This window comes from Actinia tenebrosa, unplaced genomic scaffold, assembly GCF_029948245.1.
Source record: "Actinia tenebrosa isolate PJP-AT-01 unplaced genomic scaffold, QUT_ActTen_1.0 PGA_scaffold2__45_contigs__length_23673736, whole genome shotgun sequence".
NCBI classification, from domain to species: domain Eukaryota; kingdom Metazoa; phylum Cnidaria; class Anthozoa; order Actiniaria; family Actiniidae; genus Actinia; species Actinia tenebrosa.
The window spans coordinates 6870973-6889539 of record NW_028292579.1 but is presented as its reverse complement, the minus strand read 5'-3'; the positions used below and the strand labels follow the sequence as shown (position 1 = coordinate 6889539).

The 18567-nt window shown below is 37.9% G+C and overlaps 1 protein-coding gene across 1 annotated transcript in view; it reads left to right on the top strand.

Moving 5' to 3' along the window:
- Nucleotides 1–13: 13 nt before the first annotated feature.
- Nucleotides 14–18567, top strand: part of LOC116305366 (sushi, von Willebrand factor type A, EGF and pentraxin domain-containing protein 1) — a 36406-nt gene continuing 17852 nt past the window's right edge. Inside the window, exons 1-12 of the mRNA XM_089034440.1 lie at nt 14–147; nt 4463–5119; nt 5323–5484; nt 7579–7740; nt 9344–9538; nt 10141–10344; nt 11552–11767; nt 12303–12587; nt 13420–13668; nt 14832–15041; nt 15885–16126; nt 16873–17197. Of these exons, the coding sequence (XP_088890566.1) occupies nt 39–147; nt 4463–5119; nt 5323–5484; nt 7579–7740; nt 9344–9538; nt 10141–10344; nt 11552–11767; nt 12303–12587; nt 13420–13668; nt 14832–15041; nt 15885–16126; nt 16873–17197 (3016 nt within the window). The 5' untranslated portion in view covers nt 14–38. The remainder of the gene's footprint in view (nt 148–4462; nt 5120–5322; nt 5485–7578; nt 7741–9343; nt 9539–10140; nt 10345–11551; nt 11768–12302; nt 12588–13419; nt 13669–14831; nt 15042–15884; nt 16127–16872; nt 17198–18567) is intronic.

Sequence of the window (18567 nt, the reverse complement as noted above, 5' to 3'; positions counted from 1 at the left end):
TATGGTTGGGCAGATCGCCGCATAAGTATTGGTATCAAATGAACATCGTGTTCATTCAGATAAGACCTAATAAAAGAAACCAACTGGCTAGACCTTCGTGGTTACTTCTACTTAGAGGCGTTCTTCCAGGCACATTAATTCTTCTAGGTAAGATAGTAAATAGATATAGACACTGTATTCACATTTTAATGTCTTTCCGGCCCCTGAGTATTGAAGTAGTTATGACCCCCCATCCCGCACCTATTGTTAGGGAGGGGAGGGGTGGTCTAGATATCAGAATACAGGGGGAGGGGTGGTCATGAAGATGAGCGAAATATTTTAGGGGATTAATGAAATGGAATGTAGAACAGGGTTCAAAGTACGAATTCCAATCACCGTTGCAGAATTTGAAATGTGAAATATGAATACATATTTTTATGGAGAGAAGAGTTTAACAGCCCGCGCTGGAGCTCCGCTATTATGCTTATCATTTTTCAATATCAAGTAAAATCACTCCAACTTCACCGAAAGCACTTCAGAATTATAGTAACTGTAAAGTAGTTAGTCGTTTTTGACACGCTACTCATGGGAGTCAGCCCAGGTCAACTCAATTTAGTTTTTCTTATGATCAAGGATGAAACTGATTTTTAACTGACATTAACGCCGAGGGCTAATCGCCGTATCCAGCGCCTATCCTGTACAATGCGTGGGGGATTCGATTCGACTAGCTAGATTGTGCTTGTGTTTTCTAAACGAGATAAGGCTGGTGATAAACCATATGGTCACTTTATTGGATATCGAGAAACACGCAAAGTCAAAAGTGACAACAGCAAATAGGAATGCTTCTTTTCAAGTGGAAATTAAACCGGATGTCACTGAGGCGGACAGCGCCCCCTACTTGAGGTTCTGCAGTTTCATTGTAGGTAAGAAAAGCGACCTAGATCATGGAAAAGGATTCTATGGAGGTGGTGTAGATGTGGTTTAACAATTAAATGACAATTGGTCTAAAAATTAGTAGTCAACTGACAAATATCCTAAAATAAGTAGTTATCAGTTAACTGATATTTAATTATTTTAGTTAATATGATGGCCAGCGCTGGTAAAATTATTACAGTTAACTGACATTCTGCTGAAAAATTAGTTTATAACTGGAAATTGGGTACCCCATGCGCACCCCCTCTTAAGATTCTCCCCTCGTAGTCAAATAAAAGGGAATGGGAGATAGTTAGGTTAATCTATTTTTCTGGGGGAGGGGATGGAAGGGAGATGTACCGCAAGGCTGATCATGAAAGATTCCTCTATAAAGCCCCAATCCCGCTCCAGTAATGAGCCCCCAAAATCCTAAAATGTTCTGGTCCTTTTTTCTAGGAAGGCCTCTGAAAATCATTTCACATGTCAAGATTATAAATAAATATGATTATGAATTTCCGAAGATCAGGAAAGTTTAAAGTTGTTATTGAGCGCTCCCCCCCCCCCCCCCCCCCCCCTTCAGATTCTGATAAGCCCCCCCTCCCCCTGAAAGCACTGGAAAAGGAAAAGAAAAGTTGGTTAATACAGGAAATACGGTAATTTCTGTTCTCGGTCATAGAAACACATGCATATCGCCAAACAAAACTGAAATAAGTGATGTCTAATTGCACTATATCCCTGAGGCAGAACATCGGGAACAAAAGTCCATGGCTGAGTTGACCAACTAGGTCTATACTTGTACTAGTCATAGTCAATGGTTTTAAAAACGACACTGTATAAGAGTAGAGCAATCTTCTTTGTTTTATCTCAACTTTATCATATTTTGTATTAATACGTTCATTTACTTTTTATTTTATATTTTTACTTACATACCTTCTTTCGTTCTTTTAAGTAGATTTTCAATAAAGCATCTATCTACCTTGTTTCAGTCGAAAGTTACACGGCAAATAATTGACAAATGATTTTAATTCCCATTATTCCAATAACTGAGTTGAATTTTTTTTTTTTTTTTTTTTTTTTTTTTTCGGCGCTCATCATTTTTCATATTTTTTATACAACTCAAAACCACTGGCTAAACATATAAAATCAATATTCCTTTACACATCAAAATATCCGTAATTTCATATAAACTGTACAAACACAGCTAAATATATTGACCTTTTCTTGTTTTCTCGTTTACTCCAATGGGTGTCTTTTGGCTTACGTTAGAAGACGCCTTGATTGAACAAATTATTTTGAAAAAGAGACACTCGGTTTCAGAGCATTATACGAAGCAAAGGCTCCATTTTTAACCCTGTTATTCGTAAAATAATATTTTGATGATTAATCGGTCGACAGTATAGCGCGATCGCCGAGAATAAGTGGTCGTCTTTTAAATGAAGCTCTCAGTGAGAAAGTGGGTTGTCGCCTATAAAATTATTAAATGGTCCGGCTCCTAAAGTAGGCTCTTAAAAAGACTCTTCGCTTGTAAAGGTCTGTGGGTATTTTTATTAAGTCCTCTTACTGAAATGCTGGACGTTCATAAAGGGTCATAGGTACTTTTTAAGAGTACTCCCTTCGAAAGGCCGATCGCTTACAGAGGAAGATGAATTGTTTTATATGATAAAGGGTGGTCGCATACGCGATATGGTCGCTCCTCTTGCATAGAAAGGCTGAGGAGGATGGTCGCTTTTATGTACTCACTACAGAGGTAGTATTCGGGAAACGAGTAGCCATATTTTCTGGGTAAAAAGAGAAACTTATTTTAAATTAAATTTATTCAAAAAATATTTTTCGACAAGATTAATTTTAAATTTATTTTCTTGGTGTATAGTTGATGGTGATAAAATTATTTGTTTAATTAACTTGGTATTAGAGTACAAACACTAAAAGTGTGCAACATAAACATCACTAAATAGTGTTATTTTATGCTAATTATATTGTTTTCTTTTGTTTAATTAGTGCTATTTACTGCTAAATAGCGATAGTCTAACTATTGCACACATTTAGTGTTTGTACTCTATATGGGATAAGTTTACGGTAACTTAAGAAGGCTGTGGGTAGTTTTGGTCTGGCACACCTAGCCGCATTGAAACGGCTACAACTTCGTCTTGAATAACTCGATCTGCAAGCGCTTTTCACACAATGTCAGGAAAGGATTAAAGGTTTCAAAAATGATAAATTAGTTTAAAGCGGCCTTTTCATTATGACGTAATGATGACATAAAAATCGTTTACTAGACCTAAACTTTCAAAGCGACTTGCACCAGTCGATAGCATTCATCAAGGCACCCAACATATTGCAATATGAAAAAAATGTATGAGAGCGTTTTCCAAATATTACGCAATGAATATTTTCATGGACTTTTACTATTATTTCCAGCGTGTCAACTTTATATTCTCAAAATCGGGACTTTAATATATAGTGGATTCAATATTTTTAGTAGCTAGAATATAGGTACGGATATAGACACTGTCCTTATTGAGTATGAATCAAATTGTGACTTTCTTTCTAACGTTATGGATTTTTTGATATGAAGCTAAATGACCCCATTTGTTGTCGAAAGCGATAGAAAATATCGGTGAAAGCGGCATTCATTCATTCTAAATAAAGTCACTAAAAGATGAATCTTTTACAAATATTCTCCTTTAATTTTATATGCATTGAAGGGTTTTAAGGCAGTCAAATAAAAATAAGTACGCTCACAACTATTTTCACTCACGGCTGCTTGTTGATTATTCACGCTTGACTTCCGTGTTATTCCTTGTCCAGTGCTGTTACGAATGGCTCCACCGCTTACGCTTTGCTGAGCTCTGTGTACACAGTCTTGTAACGCCAGCAAAGCGTAAGTAAGCGTAATTAAAGTCCCGATTTTGAGGGTACACGCTTTACATTATAACTTTAAAGGAGCAATTGGACGAATTGAGCTGAAACTTTGTTGGAATAAGCTTTTAGGGCTTATAAACACTGGTTAAAGTCTTTTCCCAAATTATGTACAACACTTTTCATCGGAATATGAAGAAAAAAATTTAAGCAATGTTTTATTAGACTGTTAAAGATTATCCCAGGTAGAATATTCAGCCGAGCCCAATTGAATTGTCGTCCAGCTGTAATGCCCAATGCTAATTTAACGGTTAGCAATCGCTTGTTGGTGATAGAAAAGGGGTGGGGGATTTGTAACGAAAATCGAAACATCACGTAGGTTTGGTTGGGCTTGGCACGTTTTACTGTTTCAATAGAGGAAGTCAATATAGAAACATTCTGTACATTGGTATGACAGACTCAGTGGGAAATATCACCTGGAGTTGCGACTGAGCTCACACAGCTGAGATTCCTTATTTCTATAGTGACAGATTTAGTTTTTGTCGGTTCTTACAGGTGGAACTTTTCTACCAACTTAAAATCATCCCGCTGTTAGTTTTACTGCAGTCCACGGCAAGACATCAGCGCGCGATAGTCCAGAAGAGTGGCCAAATTATGGGGTTACTTCGTCTAACGTCGTTGCTTATTTTAGGATTTTGCTTTCTTTTGCCAGAAACGTTCTCCGTGGATTGGCTATCGATTGCACTAAAAGATATCATAAGACTTCGAGGTTCCATCCTCCTAAACCAGAAGGCTGATATTCTGTTTCTCATCGACTCGTCAGGGAGTCTTGGGGGTCACCAGTTCGGTTACGAGAAGAAATTCATCAAGAACTTGCTGAATGAAATCGTGGTTGGATATAGTGCCACTAGAGTTGAAGTCATCCCCTTCTCCAATTCAGCCAGCCGTTTCATTAGGTTTATCTCGGATCCAAAGAGTACCAACAACAAGTGTTACTTCAACCAGAGGTTCTCCACACTCACACAAGAACATGGAATGACAAATATGAAAGACGCCTTTCAGATAGCTTATGATATCTGCCTCGGGAAATGGTCAGGGGTTAAGCGATTTCCGATGAAGGTCTTCAAAACAGTCATCATTCTTTTAACCGATGGTGATTGGAATTATCCCCCAGGTGATAATGACCCCACTCCGATTGCAAAGAAACTGATTGATCAGAAAGCAGAGATATTTGCTATTGGTGTTGGTGGTACTGTCAATTTTAGAAATTTACAAATACTAGTAGCTGGTCAGAAGCCTGGTGTAGTATATGCATTTCATCTTCGAGATTTTAACCAGTTTAATGAGCTTGCTACTTACATCAGAGGAGGTAATGATGTTTCGATAAAAAATTATTTTGACACAACCTTCCCTTTCCAATAGAAAAAGGAAGAGAGGAGAGGAGAGGAGAGGAGAGGAGAGGAGAGGAGAGGAGAGATGAGATGAGATGGGATATTGATTCATTGTTTATTAAGCTTATATGTTGGCCAATAAGATAACACTGAAATGAGTGTATCTCTGTTTTTCAATTAGATCCTCACGAGAAACAATGGGAAACGGTCGACGTTGATGCTTCCATGTGTGGCAATCGGTGTGATGGCCAGGCCAAGTGTGCATGCGGACTGATCAAGGGTGACTATAATTGCGCATGCCCAGCAGGAAAGGCGGGCTCTGGTATACGCGGAGACTGCAAGGGTTAGTTGAGCAAAAAATATCTAATGTACATCAATCGTTTTTCTTTTTTCGGGCGTACGTTTTTATTGATTGATTGATTGATTGATTGATTGATTGATTGATTGAAATCTTTATTTTACGTAGGGTCAGTTATCTAACTTATGGCCCTCAAAATATAAGATCATTCGATTACAAGTAAATAAAACGAAAAACATTGCAAATATAAACACAAATCTAATCTTCAACGAGTAGTGACGAGCTAGTACAGCGAATAGACAAACTAACGAGAGATCTACTTCTACATCTACATAATTTATTTGCAAAATCCAAAAGGACATCCAGCAAATTAACAAAGTGGTGAATAGGAATAAGAGAATATGGTCTCTTGGTAGGATTCATTCTTTCAATCTTGGAGGTCGTACCGCATATCGACTTACTCGTAACTATACGTTGTGTTTGGATGAATCGTACTGGATGACAATGAAAAGCCATTTCTTTTTATAGCATAGCCACAATATAACGCGCAATCTGATTGGTTAATTAGCTTGCGGGAGAGTGCATCCAGAAATGGATGGTGTACGCTGACGTGATTGAGTAGCGCGCCCTATGTAATGAAGATTTCGTTAGATCAAAATTTGGATTTTTTTCGATGAACAATTATTTTTTTTACGGTCGGCCACGCCTCGTGCGATTCTTACGCTTCTTTCGTGCTTAGCAACCTCCCGCGTGCATCCAGAACTGGATGTACGCACGCTAAGCATTGACCATTTCTTAAAAAGCAAGTAGAATATGTTTTCCACACATACGAAAATCACTTTAGTGGCATGGTATGCCGTGACCTTGATGGTGACGGTGGATGACCAATATCTGACATAATGATGATACATGATGATTATGATACATGATGATACATGATGATTATGATACATGATGATACATGATGATGTTACATGATGACAATACGTGATGAAGATAATGGTGATGATAAATAATGATGATACTCGATCATGATACATGATGATGATACATGATAAATGATGTTGATGATGGTACATTATAGTGGTGATGATGATGATGATACATGATGATGATACATGATGATACATGATGTCGATACATGATGATGATGATACATAATGATGATGATACATGATGATGATACATAATGATGATACATGATGATGATACATGATGTCGATACATGATGATGATGATACTTGATGATGATAATGATGATGATACTTGATGATGATGATGATGATACATGATGATGATACATTGTGATGATACATGATGATGATACATGATGATGATACATGATGATGATACTTGATGATGATACATAAGGATGATACATGATGATACATGATGATGATACTTGATGATGATACATAAGGATGATACATGATGATACACGATGATGATATTTGATGATGATACATGATGATGATACATGATGATGATACATGATACATGATGATACATGATTATACATGATGATACATGAGGATGATACATGATGATGATACATGATGACGATACGTGAGGATGATACACGATGATGATGCACGATTTTGATACATGATGATGATACATGATGATGATGCATGATGATACGTGATGAAGATAATGGTGATGTTACATGATGATGATCATATATGATGATGATACATGATGATGATACTTGATGATGATACATGATGATACATGATGATGATACATAATGATGATACTTGATGATGATGCATGATGATACATGATACATGATGGTGATACATGATGATGATACATGATGATACATGATGTCGATACATGATGATGATCATGATGATGATGATACATGATGATGATACATGATGATGATCATGATGATGATGATACATGATGATGATACATGATGATGATCATGATGATGATGATACATGATGATGATACATGATGATGATGATGATGATACATGATGATGATACTTGATGATGATGCATGATGATACATGATACATGATACATGATGGTGATGCATGATGATGATACATGATGATGATACATGATGATGATACATGATGATGATACCTGATGATTTTTCACCACTCACAAAGAATTTTCTCTTTTTCAGACTGTCCACCCGGACGGTACAAAGACTTCAAAGGCTATGCTTTGGAGTGTACAAAATGTCCAGATTTTTCGACGCACAACAAGCATGGCAGTAAAAATCATGGTGATTGTGAGTGTATGCCAGGGTATTATGGAAACCCCCATTACCTGACTCCTTGCAAACGTAAGTACAATTGAGGCCACGTTCGATATCTTAAAGTTAAGAATTGATTGCAACGCTTTAGTAGTATTGTACTTCCTGTATTGTACGAACACGTGGAACACCAAGTACATTTATTGGTAGGAATAAAATAATGTACCTTAGCATATACCAACTTGTTTACTTCCTAAGAACGCGCGCGCTCATTGGTTAATTGGAGGTGAATAAATTAATACTGTACGATATTCACCTCTGAATCTCGAAATATTGAGTCGGCAACAAAATGACATCTGCCGGCAATCGTTTTGCTACAATTTCCGATGAGGAAATTGAAAAAATGAAAGTAAATGCCATTCCTATCAATTGAATTTGTAACGCAAACTAAAAGTTTCTGTTTGTTTGTTTTTATTGAATTATTGTATATAAAAATAAGTTACTCTGTACACAAGTTGGTATATGCTAAAACAATTGCCCTATAACACTATGACGTCACATCAAAACAATCTATTGTTTTAACGCTAAGGATCATGGTCGCCAGAGGGGGCAAAATAGCAGCAAAACGAATTAAATCACAATAAAAAATGGTTAATTAGACGGGGAAAGGTGAGAACAGATAAATGTTGTACGGCGAATAATTGCTAATTATACGACGTTCCTACTTTCAACTGCTCAACAACATTACAATCGAATCTGCAACATTATATCTACTGATTATATTCTTTTAAGCTTCAATATAATAAGCCTCTTTACCTCGGGCGTAATGCTTTTTATCCGCATGTCATTCTCTTGAGAATGAAATTATTTGCTTGAGTTGTATCCATATTCTTCTCCTGCACAAGCGTTAAACAAAGAAATGATACTCTAGGGAATGACACGTGGTCTGGAATCGGGAAACATTACGCCTAAGGTTAAGAGGTCTATATTGGAACGAAATCGACGCCATCTTAAAAATGTCCCGTAAAAGTGTCCCACAATGTACTGCAATGTCAACTCGACCCTTTTCCCCCCAACCCTGTAGAAGTCAATATAGACCTCAAGCATAATGACGTTTATTTCATACCTTCCAGAATACATTTTGGTAGCTTTCTTGTTATTCTAATTTTCACTTATTGTCTTAGAGCGCATGCAGTAAAACCATGAAATAAAACAAAGTTGACACTGACAAATAGCACTATTTAGTTACTAATAGTTGTTATCACTCAACCAGAACATTCATCATACAAAGACAAATACACAAGAGACCATTTGCGTCTTTTGTTTAATAAATGTTCTGGTTGAGTGCTAGCAACTATTTGTCAGTATCAACTTTGTTTTTATTTCATGGTTTTATTGCATGCGCTTTAGTATTCTCAAAGGAGTTTTAACATTTGACTATTCAATTCAATATGAAATAAGATTTTTAAAAGGATTTTATAAACGTCATTAGGACTAGAAATGCTCTTCCACCACAAGGACCGTAGTCCCATGGCCAAAAAAACCAGGATCGATCGTACGAGAGAGGGTGAATCTGAGATCGAGTCAAATCCGAGTTGTTACACCCAGAAAAGACTTTTTATTTTCGAAAAAAAAAATTATTTATTTATTTATTCATAAATTCACTTTATTCTTCTTTTCTTCTTTTTCATAGCAAGACACTGTTCCGTTTTAGCGGATCCGCTCTACGGATCTATCAAAGGAAGATGTAAGACAACGTTGGGCAGCGAGTGTTCCTTTGAATGTGACGAGGGGTATCGGTTGTTAGGAGATGCTAAAAGACAATGCATAGTTGATTCTAAAAAAAAAACATTAGTCACTTGGAGTGGCACTCCAGTTACTTGTAAAGGTTAGTTTACATAGGAATATATACAACCATGACCGACTGACCGACTGACCGACTGACCGACTGACCGACTGACCGACTGACCGACTGACCGACTGACCGACCGACTGACCGACCGACCGACTGACCGACTGACCGACTGACTGACTGACTGACCGACTGACTGACTGACTGACTGACTGACCGACTGACTGACTGACTGACTGACTGACTGACCGACTGACTGACTGACTGACTGACTGACTGACTGACTCACTGACTGACTGACTGACTGACCGACTGACTGACCGACTGACTGACCGACTGACTGACCGACTGACTGACTGACTGACTGACTGACCGTACAGACGGACATGCCGACGAATAATGAACAATCCTTACAAATCAAAACATAAAACAACTTAACGCTTTATCAATCAACTACTAAATCGACCAAATGACAAACCGATAAGTCAAGCGAGGCAAAGGATTTGATTCGATCGGTCAGTCGGTCGGTCAGTCGGTCGGTCAATCAGTCAGTCAGTCGGTCGGTCGGTCGGTCGTTTGGTTTGCTGGCAATGAGTTACTAAAGTTAATAATTGTATATATGGTTAATTATTCCCCAGCTATCACCTGCCCACCTTTAAAGGTCGATAATGCCACTGAACCAAATGGTTACTGCTTTGATAAGAACGGTAAAAAAACTTCTTTGAATATTGCCAATGTTGCTTGTTACTTTCACTGCTCAAGAGGTTATCGATCCAGTGGGAATTTTTCAAGAACCTGTGGCCTTGATGGAAACTGGACAGGAACGCCTACAACTTGTACTGGTAAGTTCTAATTATGGAATACACCAGTTTAGCATCAAGAGAAAATGAACTAAGAGAAGGAATTCCCCCTATATAGCCTTGTAACCATCATGTGCACAGTTTGATGCTATTTATAAACTTTTTTTTTTCTGCACGCGCATTTACTGCGCGCGCTCTATGCTGTTTGCTTACGTTTTTGGGGTTTTTCCGTTATTTCGACTCTGCCTTGGATATGAATGTGCACGTCGAAAGCTTGGCAAATACGACCGGAAATTGAAGTAGTAATTTGTTCAACTTTCTGGAGTGTTTTTTTACATTTATTTTCAAAAGCTTTCGACCTACATTGTCATCTTGGGGGCAGATTTGAACATTTGAACATAAGAAAAGCACAGGAAGCCCAATCTCATATAACAGGACGGTTCATAAGGCAATGTATGGGAAATTACTCTCTAGCTTATAACTCTGTGAAAAATAAAGAAAATAAATCCAAACCTTCATGTGGTGTTCCTTATGTTTTTATTGTTGTTTGGTGGCGATTTCAGGACGATTTGGTGGATTTTAGCTGAGTTCTCCCCTCACTACTCAGCTAAAATCCACCAAATCGTCCTGAAATCGCCACCAAACAACAATAAAAACATAAGGAACACCACATGAAGGTTTGGATTTATTTTCTTTATTTTTCACAGAGTTATAAGCTAGAGAGTAATTTCCCATACATTGCCTTATGAACCGTCCTGTTATATGAGATTGGGCTTCCTGTGAGAAAAGCACAAGAAAACGTTAGCAAACAGCGTAGAGCGCGCGCGTACTATGCGCGTGCAGAAAATCAAACGATCAAATAAATGATATCATTGGATGATATTTTTAGAATAGATTCTAAAAATAGCATCAAAATGTGCACATGTTGGGGCACTGGGATTCCTTCTCTTAGTTCATATTCTCTTGTTAGCATTCTATGCATACCGCTGTTTTTGAAGACCCCAGACTCATTTGTACAGACCTCGTTTATAGTCCAGTTGCAAATGTTTACATCTTCACGAGATAACCGTTTAGCCTACAGGGATGCGCGCGCATGCCAATCGCTAATGTTTTCTCATGAAAAAATTTGCTCTTAAACGAGGCTAAACGTGTACAAATAAGTCTTTAGTCGTTAAACTATTAACATTGAACCAAACATTAATAAAATTGAAATGTGATTTTGGAAAATATTGCAATTTCTAATTCGCAGAGGTTAAATGCGAAAAGTTACCAAAGGTTCCCATTGGCTTCTACACTTTCAAAGAATTCCAATGTGACGAGAAAGACCAAAAGTTTGACACGGAATGCAAGCACAATTGTCCGCCTGGATATTACATGCTACCGGGTACAATTCATGATACAACAAATTCTCGAACATGTGATTACAAGACAGGCACATGGACCGGAGAGCCGCGTGTATGTAAAGGTACTTCTTACTGGTCTAGTAATTTCTCGATTGAGGGAAGAACGTCTGTAAAAATTAACATAGCTTTTAAATATAACTGTTATAAATTTGCTGTTCTGATTGGTTGTGGGCGATGGCTTTTGCCCTGCTAGCAGAGGTCTTTTTCCGCCCTCCGTTTTGGTTGTAGGTCGGGGGACCTGCCGTTCAGTCCTACAGACGGGAAGAAAAAACAACCACTGCTCGCAGAGTGGAGGACTTTATTCTTATCCAAAATAATGTTGATTCTTAATTTTTTATAATTATTAAAATTATTTTATAAAAATAATTAAAAATTGGTGTGCTGTTTAGGTGCAGTCATAAAGCACTTAGGAATTTGTATATGAGAATATATGTAAACTATATATTTGTATTGCGTTTGTATCAAATTGAGCTGATCCTCGCTGTATATCAAGAAACATCGCTGTCTCGCTTCTTCTAGTAATTGTCAGCACGCGCACGCGTTTTCCATTCCTTTAATGATGCCCGTATTCATGAAGCTTGCCTCTTTGTGATAAAGATAACCAAGTTCCGGAGTTATATTGCCCGTCTAACATACAAGTTAAAAACGACCCAGGCGAGAAGACAGCATCTGTGAAATGGACTTTTACATTTGATGACAACTCGCTCCGAGCTGGAGCTCCTGTGAAAAAGGAGATGTTTTCAAAATCCTTGGAGATCAACGACAAAGAGACCAGCTTAGACTTGCCAAAGCTGCTAGAAATTGGCAAGAATAAAATCCAGTACCAGGTTACAGACCTCGATAACAATTCCGAAAAATGCGACTTCGAAGTGGAAGTCCTTGGTAAGTAGAACCGACATCAACAAATCGGAAAACCATATTAACTGCTAGCGTGCTGCTCGCCTGCTGCTCATGTGCTTCTCACGTGCTGCTCACGTGTTTCTTGCATGTCGCTCTTGTGCTGCTCACGTGCTGCTCACGTGCTGCTCACTTGTTGATCACGTGCTGATCACTTGCTGATCATGTGCTGCTCACTTGCTGCCATTGGGTGAAAAATGCAAATCTCAAACAGCGCGAACACAATGCTGTTAAAGCTGCGAGCATCGCGCCCACGATAAAAATTGCATAAATTGGGAATTAACAGTGGCTTTATTAAGTGGATCTACTCTTACTGGATAGAAATTGGAATTTAGGAATTTAGTTTTTTCAGTTGAGTGGGAGTAGAACTAAAGAACCCGGAGAAAAACCCTCGAAGTACAGGAGTGAAGCTGTCCAACAAGTAGATTTACTCAAATTCGACGCCATGTGCGGGAATAGACCTCCTCGGCTCTGACGTAATGTTTTCCCATTTCAGACTACCTGTCATTCCCTAGAGTATCATTTCTTTGTTTAAGGTTTGCGCTCGGATGCACATTAGAAGACACATGAATATGGATACAACTCAAACAAAAAATCTTATTCTTAAGGGAATGACACGTGGTCTGAAATGGGAAAACATTACCCTCGAACCTGGGTCAGACAAATATTAATACAAACACATTCATACAACTTAACCATATCCTTTTTATGTAGCTCGCCCTGCCACGCTTCATTTCAAGATACAAAGGGGTATGTATCTTGCACGCATTTATATGACTGAACAACTATCAAAATTGTATCCACTCTTGATCTTTAGATACAGAACCTCCTACCTGTAGCTTCTGCCCCCCGAGTAAAGAACTGATGGTCACAAAATCCAACAACTTTCTACTAACCTGGGACCGACCCAATTGTACGGACAATTCTGGTATCCCACCCGAAACTCTATCGAGCATCAAAATGGGGTCTGAAGTGATAGCACCAGGGGTTTATTCTATTCAGTACACAGTCAAAGACAAAGCTCTCAATAAGTATGAGGACTGTTCATTCTTTATTAAACTTAGGGGTGAGTAAAAGTGCTTGTCTTTTAGTATATTCCTTGTCTTCTTTTTTTTTTTTTTTTCATCCACTTTTTTTAGGAGCAGGTGTAACTCAGTTGGTAAGTGCGCGGCCTTCAATCTAGAGGTCCACGGTTTAATCTTTAAGATATCCACGTTTGTTTCGACTTCTTTCTGTTAATACTGTGTAGCTTCAGCTGTAAATACCGGTATAATACGACAGGGACACTTTGAGGGTAAAGTGCGCATCTTCGAGCGCTTTGAGGTAAAGCCGATGTTGCACGCACGGGACGATTCGCAACGACGATTTTTCGCGATACGACTCGTCGATTTTAAATACATGTTACACGAGTCAACTTTTCGCGCAAGGTTTGTGCGAAAATCAACATGTTAAAGATCAATTACACATCAATTTTTCGCGCAAGCGTATCGCGAAAAATGGTCGTTGCAAATTGTCCTATCAGCTTAAAGCGCGGCGCCTCTTCGAGCGATTTGACTGTAAAGTGTGCACCTTCTAGCGCTTTAGACATCGGAAAAAATGGGTAAACTTACCTTGTTTTAGCTTTCCTCTAAAGAGGTTTCCATTGGTCCTTTTTTATCGAGCGAGTGTTTTTTCTTTTCTAATCTCGTGGTATAGTTTTTCTCGTTTAGTAATCGGTCACCGATGCTTTTTGACTGTATTCTGGATTAATACTTGATCTGTTTGTCTGTGACTTAGAATTTTTGGAACATCTTTACAGACGTTTCGATCCGTGACCACAGATCTTCTTCAGTGTGCAGATGGTATTTGAGCACATGTATTTAAATGCTAGTGTTAGCGCGCGCGCATTCTTGATTCCTAAATTTTCTTTTGGATGCTGGTTACTTGAATCAATTTGCTGTTAAATCCTCTGGCATTCGTGGCTTCTGTCACCTAGCAACCATCCACTATGATTCTAGATTCCTTTCCTTTCACCTTCTCAAACATTGATTAAGGCCGGTTTAGACGGTACGATTTTCGCCTACAACTATCGTATATACAACACGCTCACGCCATCCTACAACTCGAATCGTAGCGTGTAAATCAAGCCTACAACTCGCCTACGACAGAGGCGAGCGTGTTGTATATGATAGTTGTAGGCGAAATTCGTACCGTCTAAACCAGCCTTTACAAATCTCTTGACCTTTTCAGTGCCAGAGTGCAAAGCCTTCAGTCCACCAAAGAATGGTTTAGCAAGATGCATCAATTATGGCAATGTCTTAGGTTGTTCAGTAGCATGTAGAGACACTTATGATTTCGTCTACAAACCCGCTAGTTCATACAGTTGTACAAATGGAAAGTGGGATACTTGGTCACCAGCAAACGACCATGACCAAAGGGAACACTGGCCTGACTGCTCAAGTAAGTCGAATAATTCGTTTTGTTTCATTAGAAAATAACTGCCATAGCTCGTGTTTGTGACGGAGGGCACACTTTATAATTTTGATTACTGCAAAACTGAAGTGTCCCGAGTCCCCTGCAAAAATTGAACCGCAGTTGATATACCCATCTTGCCAGGCTTCAAATAATAAAAGATCTAACACCAGGGTTTGTAATTACTTTAAAAGAATGTTGTACTCAAGTGAGCGGCCGTCATTTGAGAGGGCGCGGGGGATCTGGGAATGACTCTAACAACGGTTGCAAATGACACGAAGAATTTTCTTTGTCTTAATAGAACATTTATGTACTTTTTTGGAAAGGCGTTTGGCACATAAATATTCCCAATAAAAAAGTAAATATTAAGAGAGAATTCTTTTCGTATTCAAGCAGTGAGCGCCAAAAACTATCTTCTTGAAGAAAAGCTGTTGTACAAGGCTAAAACCTTGTTATTCAGAAAGTTTAACTCGTTTGGAAGTGGAGATGACCGATGAAAGTGGAATCGAAGTGTTAACCCAAAGCAAAAATTTGAATCGAAAATGAGGTTTAGGCTTTCATTTGCTTATTTCCCATATATTTTCTATAAAAAAGCCTGACAAAGCAACATTCTAACACAAATACAACAAAACATCTTTGTACAATTGAAAATAGCGCTTCAAACACATTTTATCATAGTACATTAGTTTCTAACTGTTTAAAAAAGGTTTTGAGTGGTAACCCAAAACGAAAATTGGGATCAAAACTCATACGAAGGTCTAGTTTCTAGCGTTTCTTGCCATTATTGCTCATTATTGAAAAAAATTTCCTCTTAAGCTTTGTCTTTTTAAGAACGAGCAAATCCATCAGAAACAGCAATAAAAGCATTACCACAGTTCTATTTCAAGGGGGATTGCAATGATCCCAATATACAGGCGCAACTAAAGCAAGACTTTGTGACTATTTTGTACCCTCCAAATGCTCCCCCGTTCTTCTGCTTGTTAAAACCACGATGCAATGCTCAGAATGTCAAAATCTACTGCGGAGAAGTTGACGCAAGTGCAAGAAGAAAACGAAGTGCTGATACTCGTCAGGTAAAATGATAATGATGATGATACATGATGGTGATGATGATATTTATATGATGATGACGATAATACATGATGATGATACATGATGATAATGCATAATAATGATAGTGATGATGATGATGATAATATATGATGATTATACATGATGATGATGATACATGATGATAACGATAATACTTGATGATACATGATGATAATGCATAATAATGATGATGATACAGGATGATGATGATACATGATATTGATGAGGATACATGATGATGACGATAATACTTGATGATGATACATGATGATAATGCATAATAATGATGATGGCACATGATGATGATATGTGATGATGATACATGATGATAATGCATAATAATGATAATGATGATAAATGATGTTGATGATGGTACATTATAGTGGTGATGATAATGATGATACATGATGATGATACATGATGATGATACATGATAATGATACATGATGATACATGATGATGATACATGATAATGATACATGATGATGATACATGATGATGATATATGATGATGAAACATGATGATAATGATGGTGATGCATGATGACGATGACGATGATGATAATGAAAGTGATTCAATATGTTTCAATATGATTAGATAGGCATTCCATAGCTTAGGTCAGCCGTGATAAAACGAATCTCTATCATAGGCAGTTGTCTTGAATGGAATCCAGAGGTTGTTTCAGGGTATCTATATATCTAAATATCTATATTCTACTGTTTTTAGGTGTATTTTGAAGTTACGTACGTTGAAAAGTCGAACCAAATTCAAGCGGGAAGCGACGACTTTGGCAACCAAGACAAGTTCAAGGTTTTCAAACAAGAGGTAGATAAGAAAAGGGATGAAGTATACAGAAGTTTGCAAAAGGTCAACTGGGGTGCGTTCAATACCAAGACAGGACTGGACCTTGGTGGAATAAATAGGTTTAATCTAAAGCAGGCTGAGGGATATTGCTCTGAGGAAGGTGCTGTGGTGAGAAAATGTACGAAAGATCAACTACAGTATTATCCAAAGCGGTGCAATTTTGATAAGGGAGATATCACCAAATGCAGTACGTATCAATATATGCACTCAATTGGAAAGTCATTGTCGGGTTCAAAACATAGAACATATAGAAGCTGATACTAAAATGGTCGCACTTACACAAAGCATAGAGGCTTTTTAGTTCTCATATCAACTGAATATGTCATATAAATGCATCATAAGATAATTGTCATTTCCCAAAATTCCTTTCTCATGTGGTCTCAATTTCTGTGTTTAATGGTTTGAATCCGACAATAATTTTTCGATTAAGTGTATTGTAGAGATTTTAAAACGAACATACCTGTTAAATCTTGCTTTCTGGGGAGCGTTGTTTATGGGAACACGCATCACACACTCGTGTACTTTTTTTTTTTCTTTCTTTTTTTTACGCGCTTTATGAGAACACACATTCCACACTTCTGCTAGTCCCCGCGTGCTTTATGAGGGACTTGTCAGAAATTAGCAGGGGGAGGGGGGTGGAAACATGGGGAGGGTCATAACTTTTTCAGACCCTAAAAAAGGGAGGGTCAAGAAAAAATGGGCTGCTTAAAGGGGAGGGTCGTTCAACATGCTTGAGCTCATACAGTTGTTGGTTCACAGTATAAACAGATAAGAAAAATTAGGGCTATATTTGGTTCAAATAACCACAACAACAACAAAGCATATTGGATGTATAAACTGTGAAGTATTATTTAAAATAGATTATTTAAACAGTAAAAAGAACATATTTTACAAGAAAATCTTTTCGAGTTTATAGTATTTTTTTTATTAAAAGCTCACTCGGTGTATTTAAAACTATAATACAGGTATTGCAAGAAGTAGATATATCATTTACACAAGAGGGGAGGGCCATGGTATTTTATTCCCATTGCTTGGAGGGGTCACTCCATTTCCAACCCCAAATTCAAAATTCCCAACCCCCCTCCCTGTTAGATCTGAAAAGCCTTTAATGAGTTTTTAGTGTAGTTCTCTTTGTCTTAGGTTTGTTTATAAGTGTTCTATAGCTTTTGTTTCACTCGTTTCAGTCTAAGTATTTTCGTCATTGTTTCGTCATTTAGTCTTGTCCCTTAGGAGCTTTCGTACGCCTTATATACGCCCTCTATGTAAATACTTAGTTAGTTGGTGCTCGCAGTTTCGTCCCTTCGTACACAAATGTAAGTTATTCGTTTCAATAGTTCTTATCGTTTTGCAGTTTAATGTTTCGTAGTTTTTCCTATTTGTCGTACTTACTAAGTTATTTATCTATTTAATGTATTTATTCAGTCTTTACCGTACGTTTTACGTATGTGTAAGAAATAAAATCAAGAGTATGGGACAAGCAGTGCCAACACCCCCTCCCCTCCCCCTGCTAATTTTTGACAAGTCCTTAACTGCACGCATCACGCGCGCGCTTTTTTC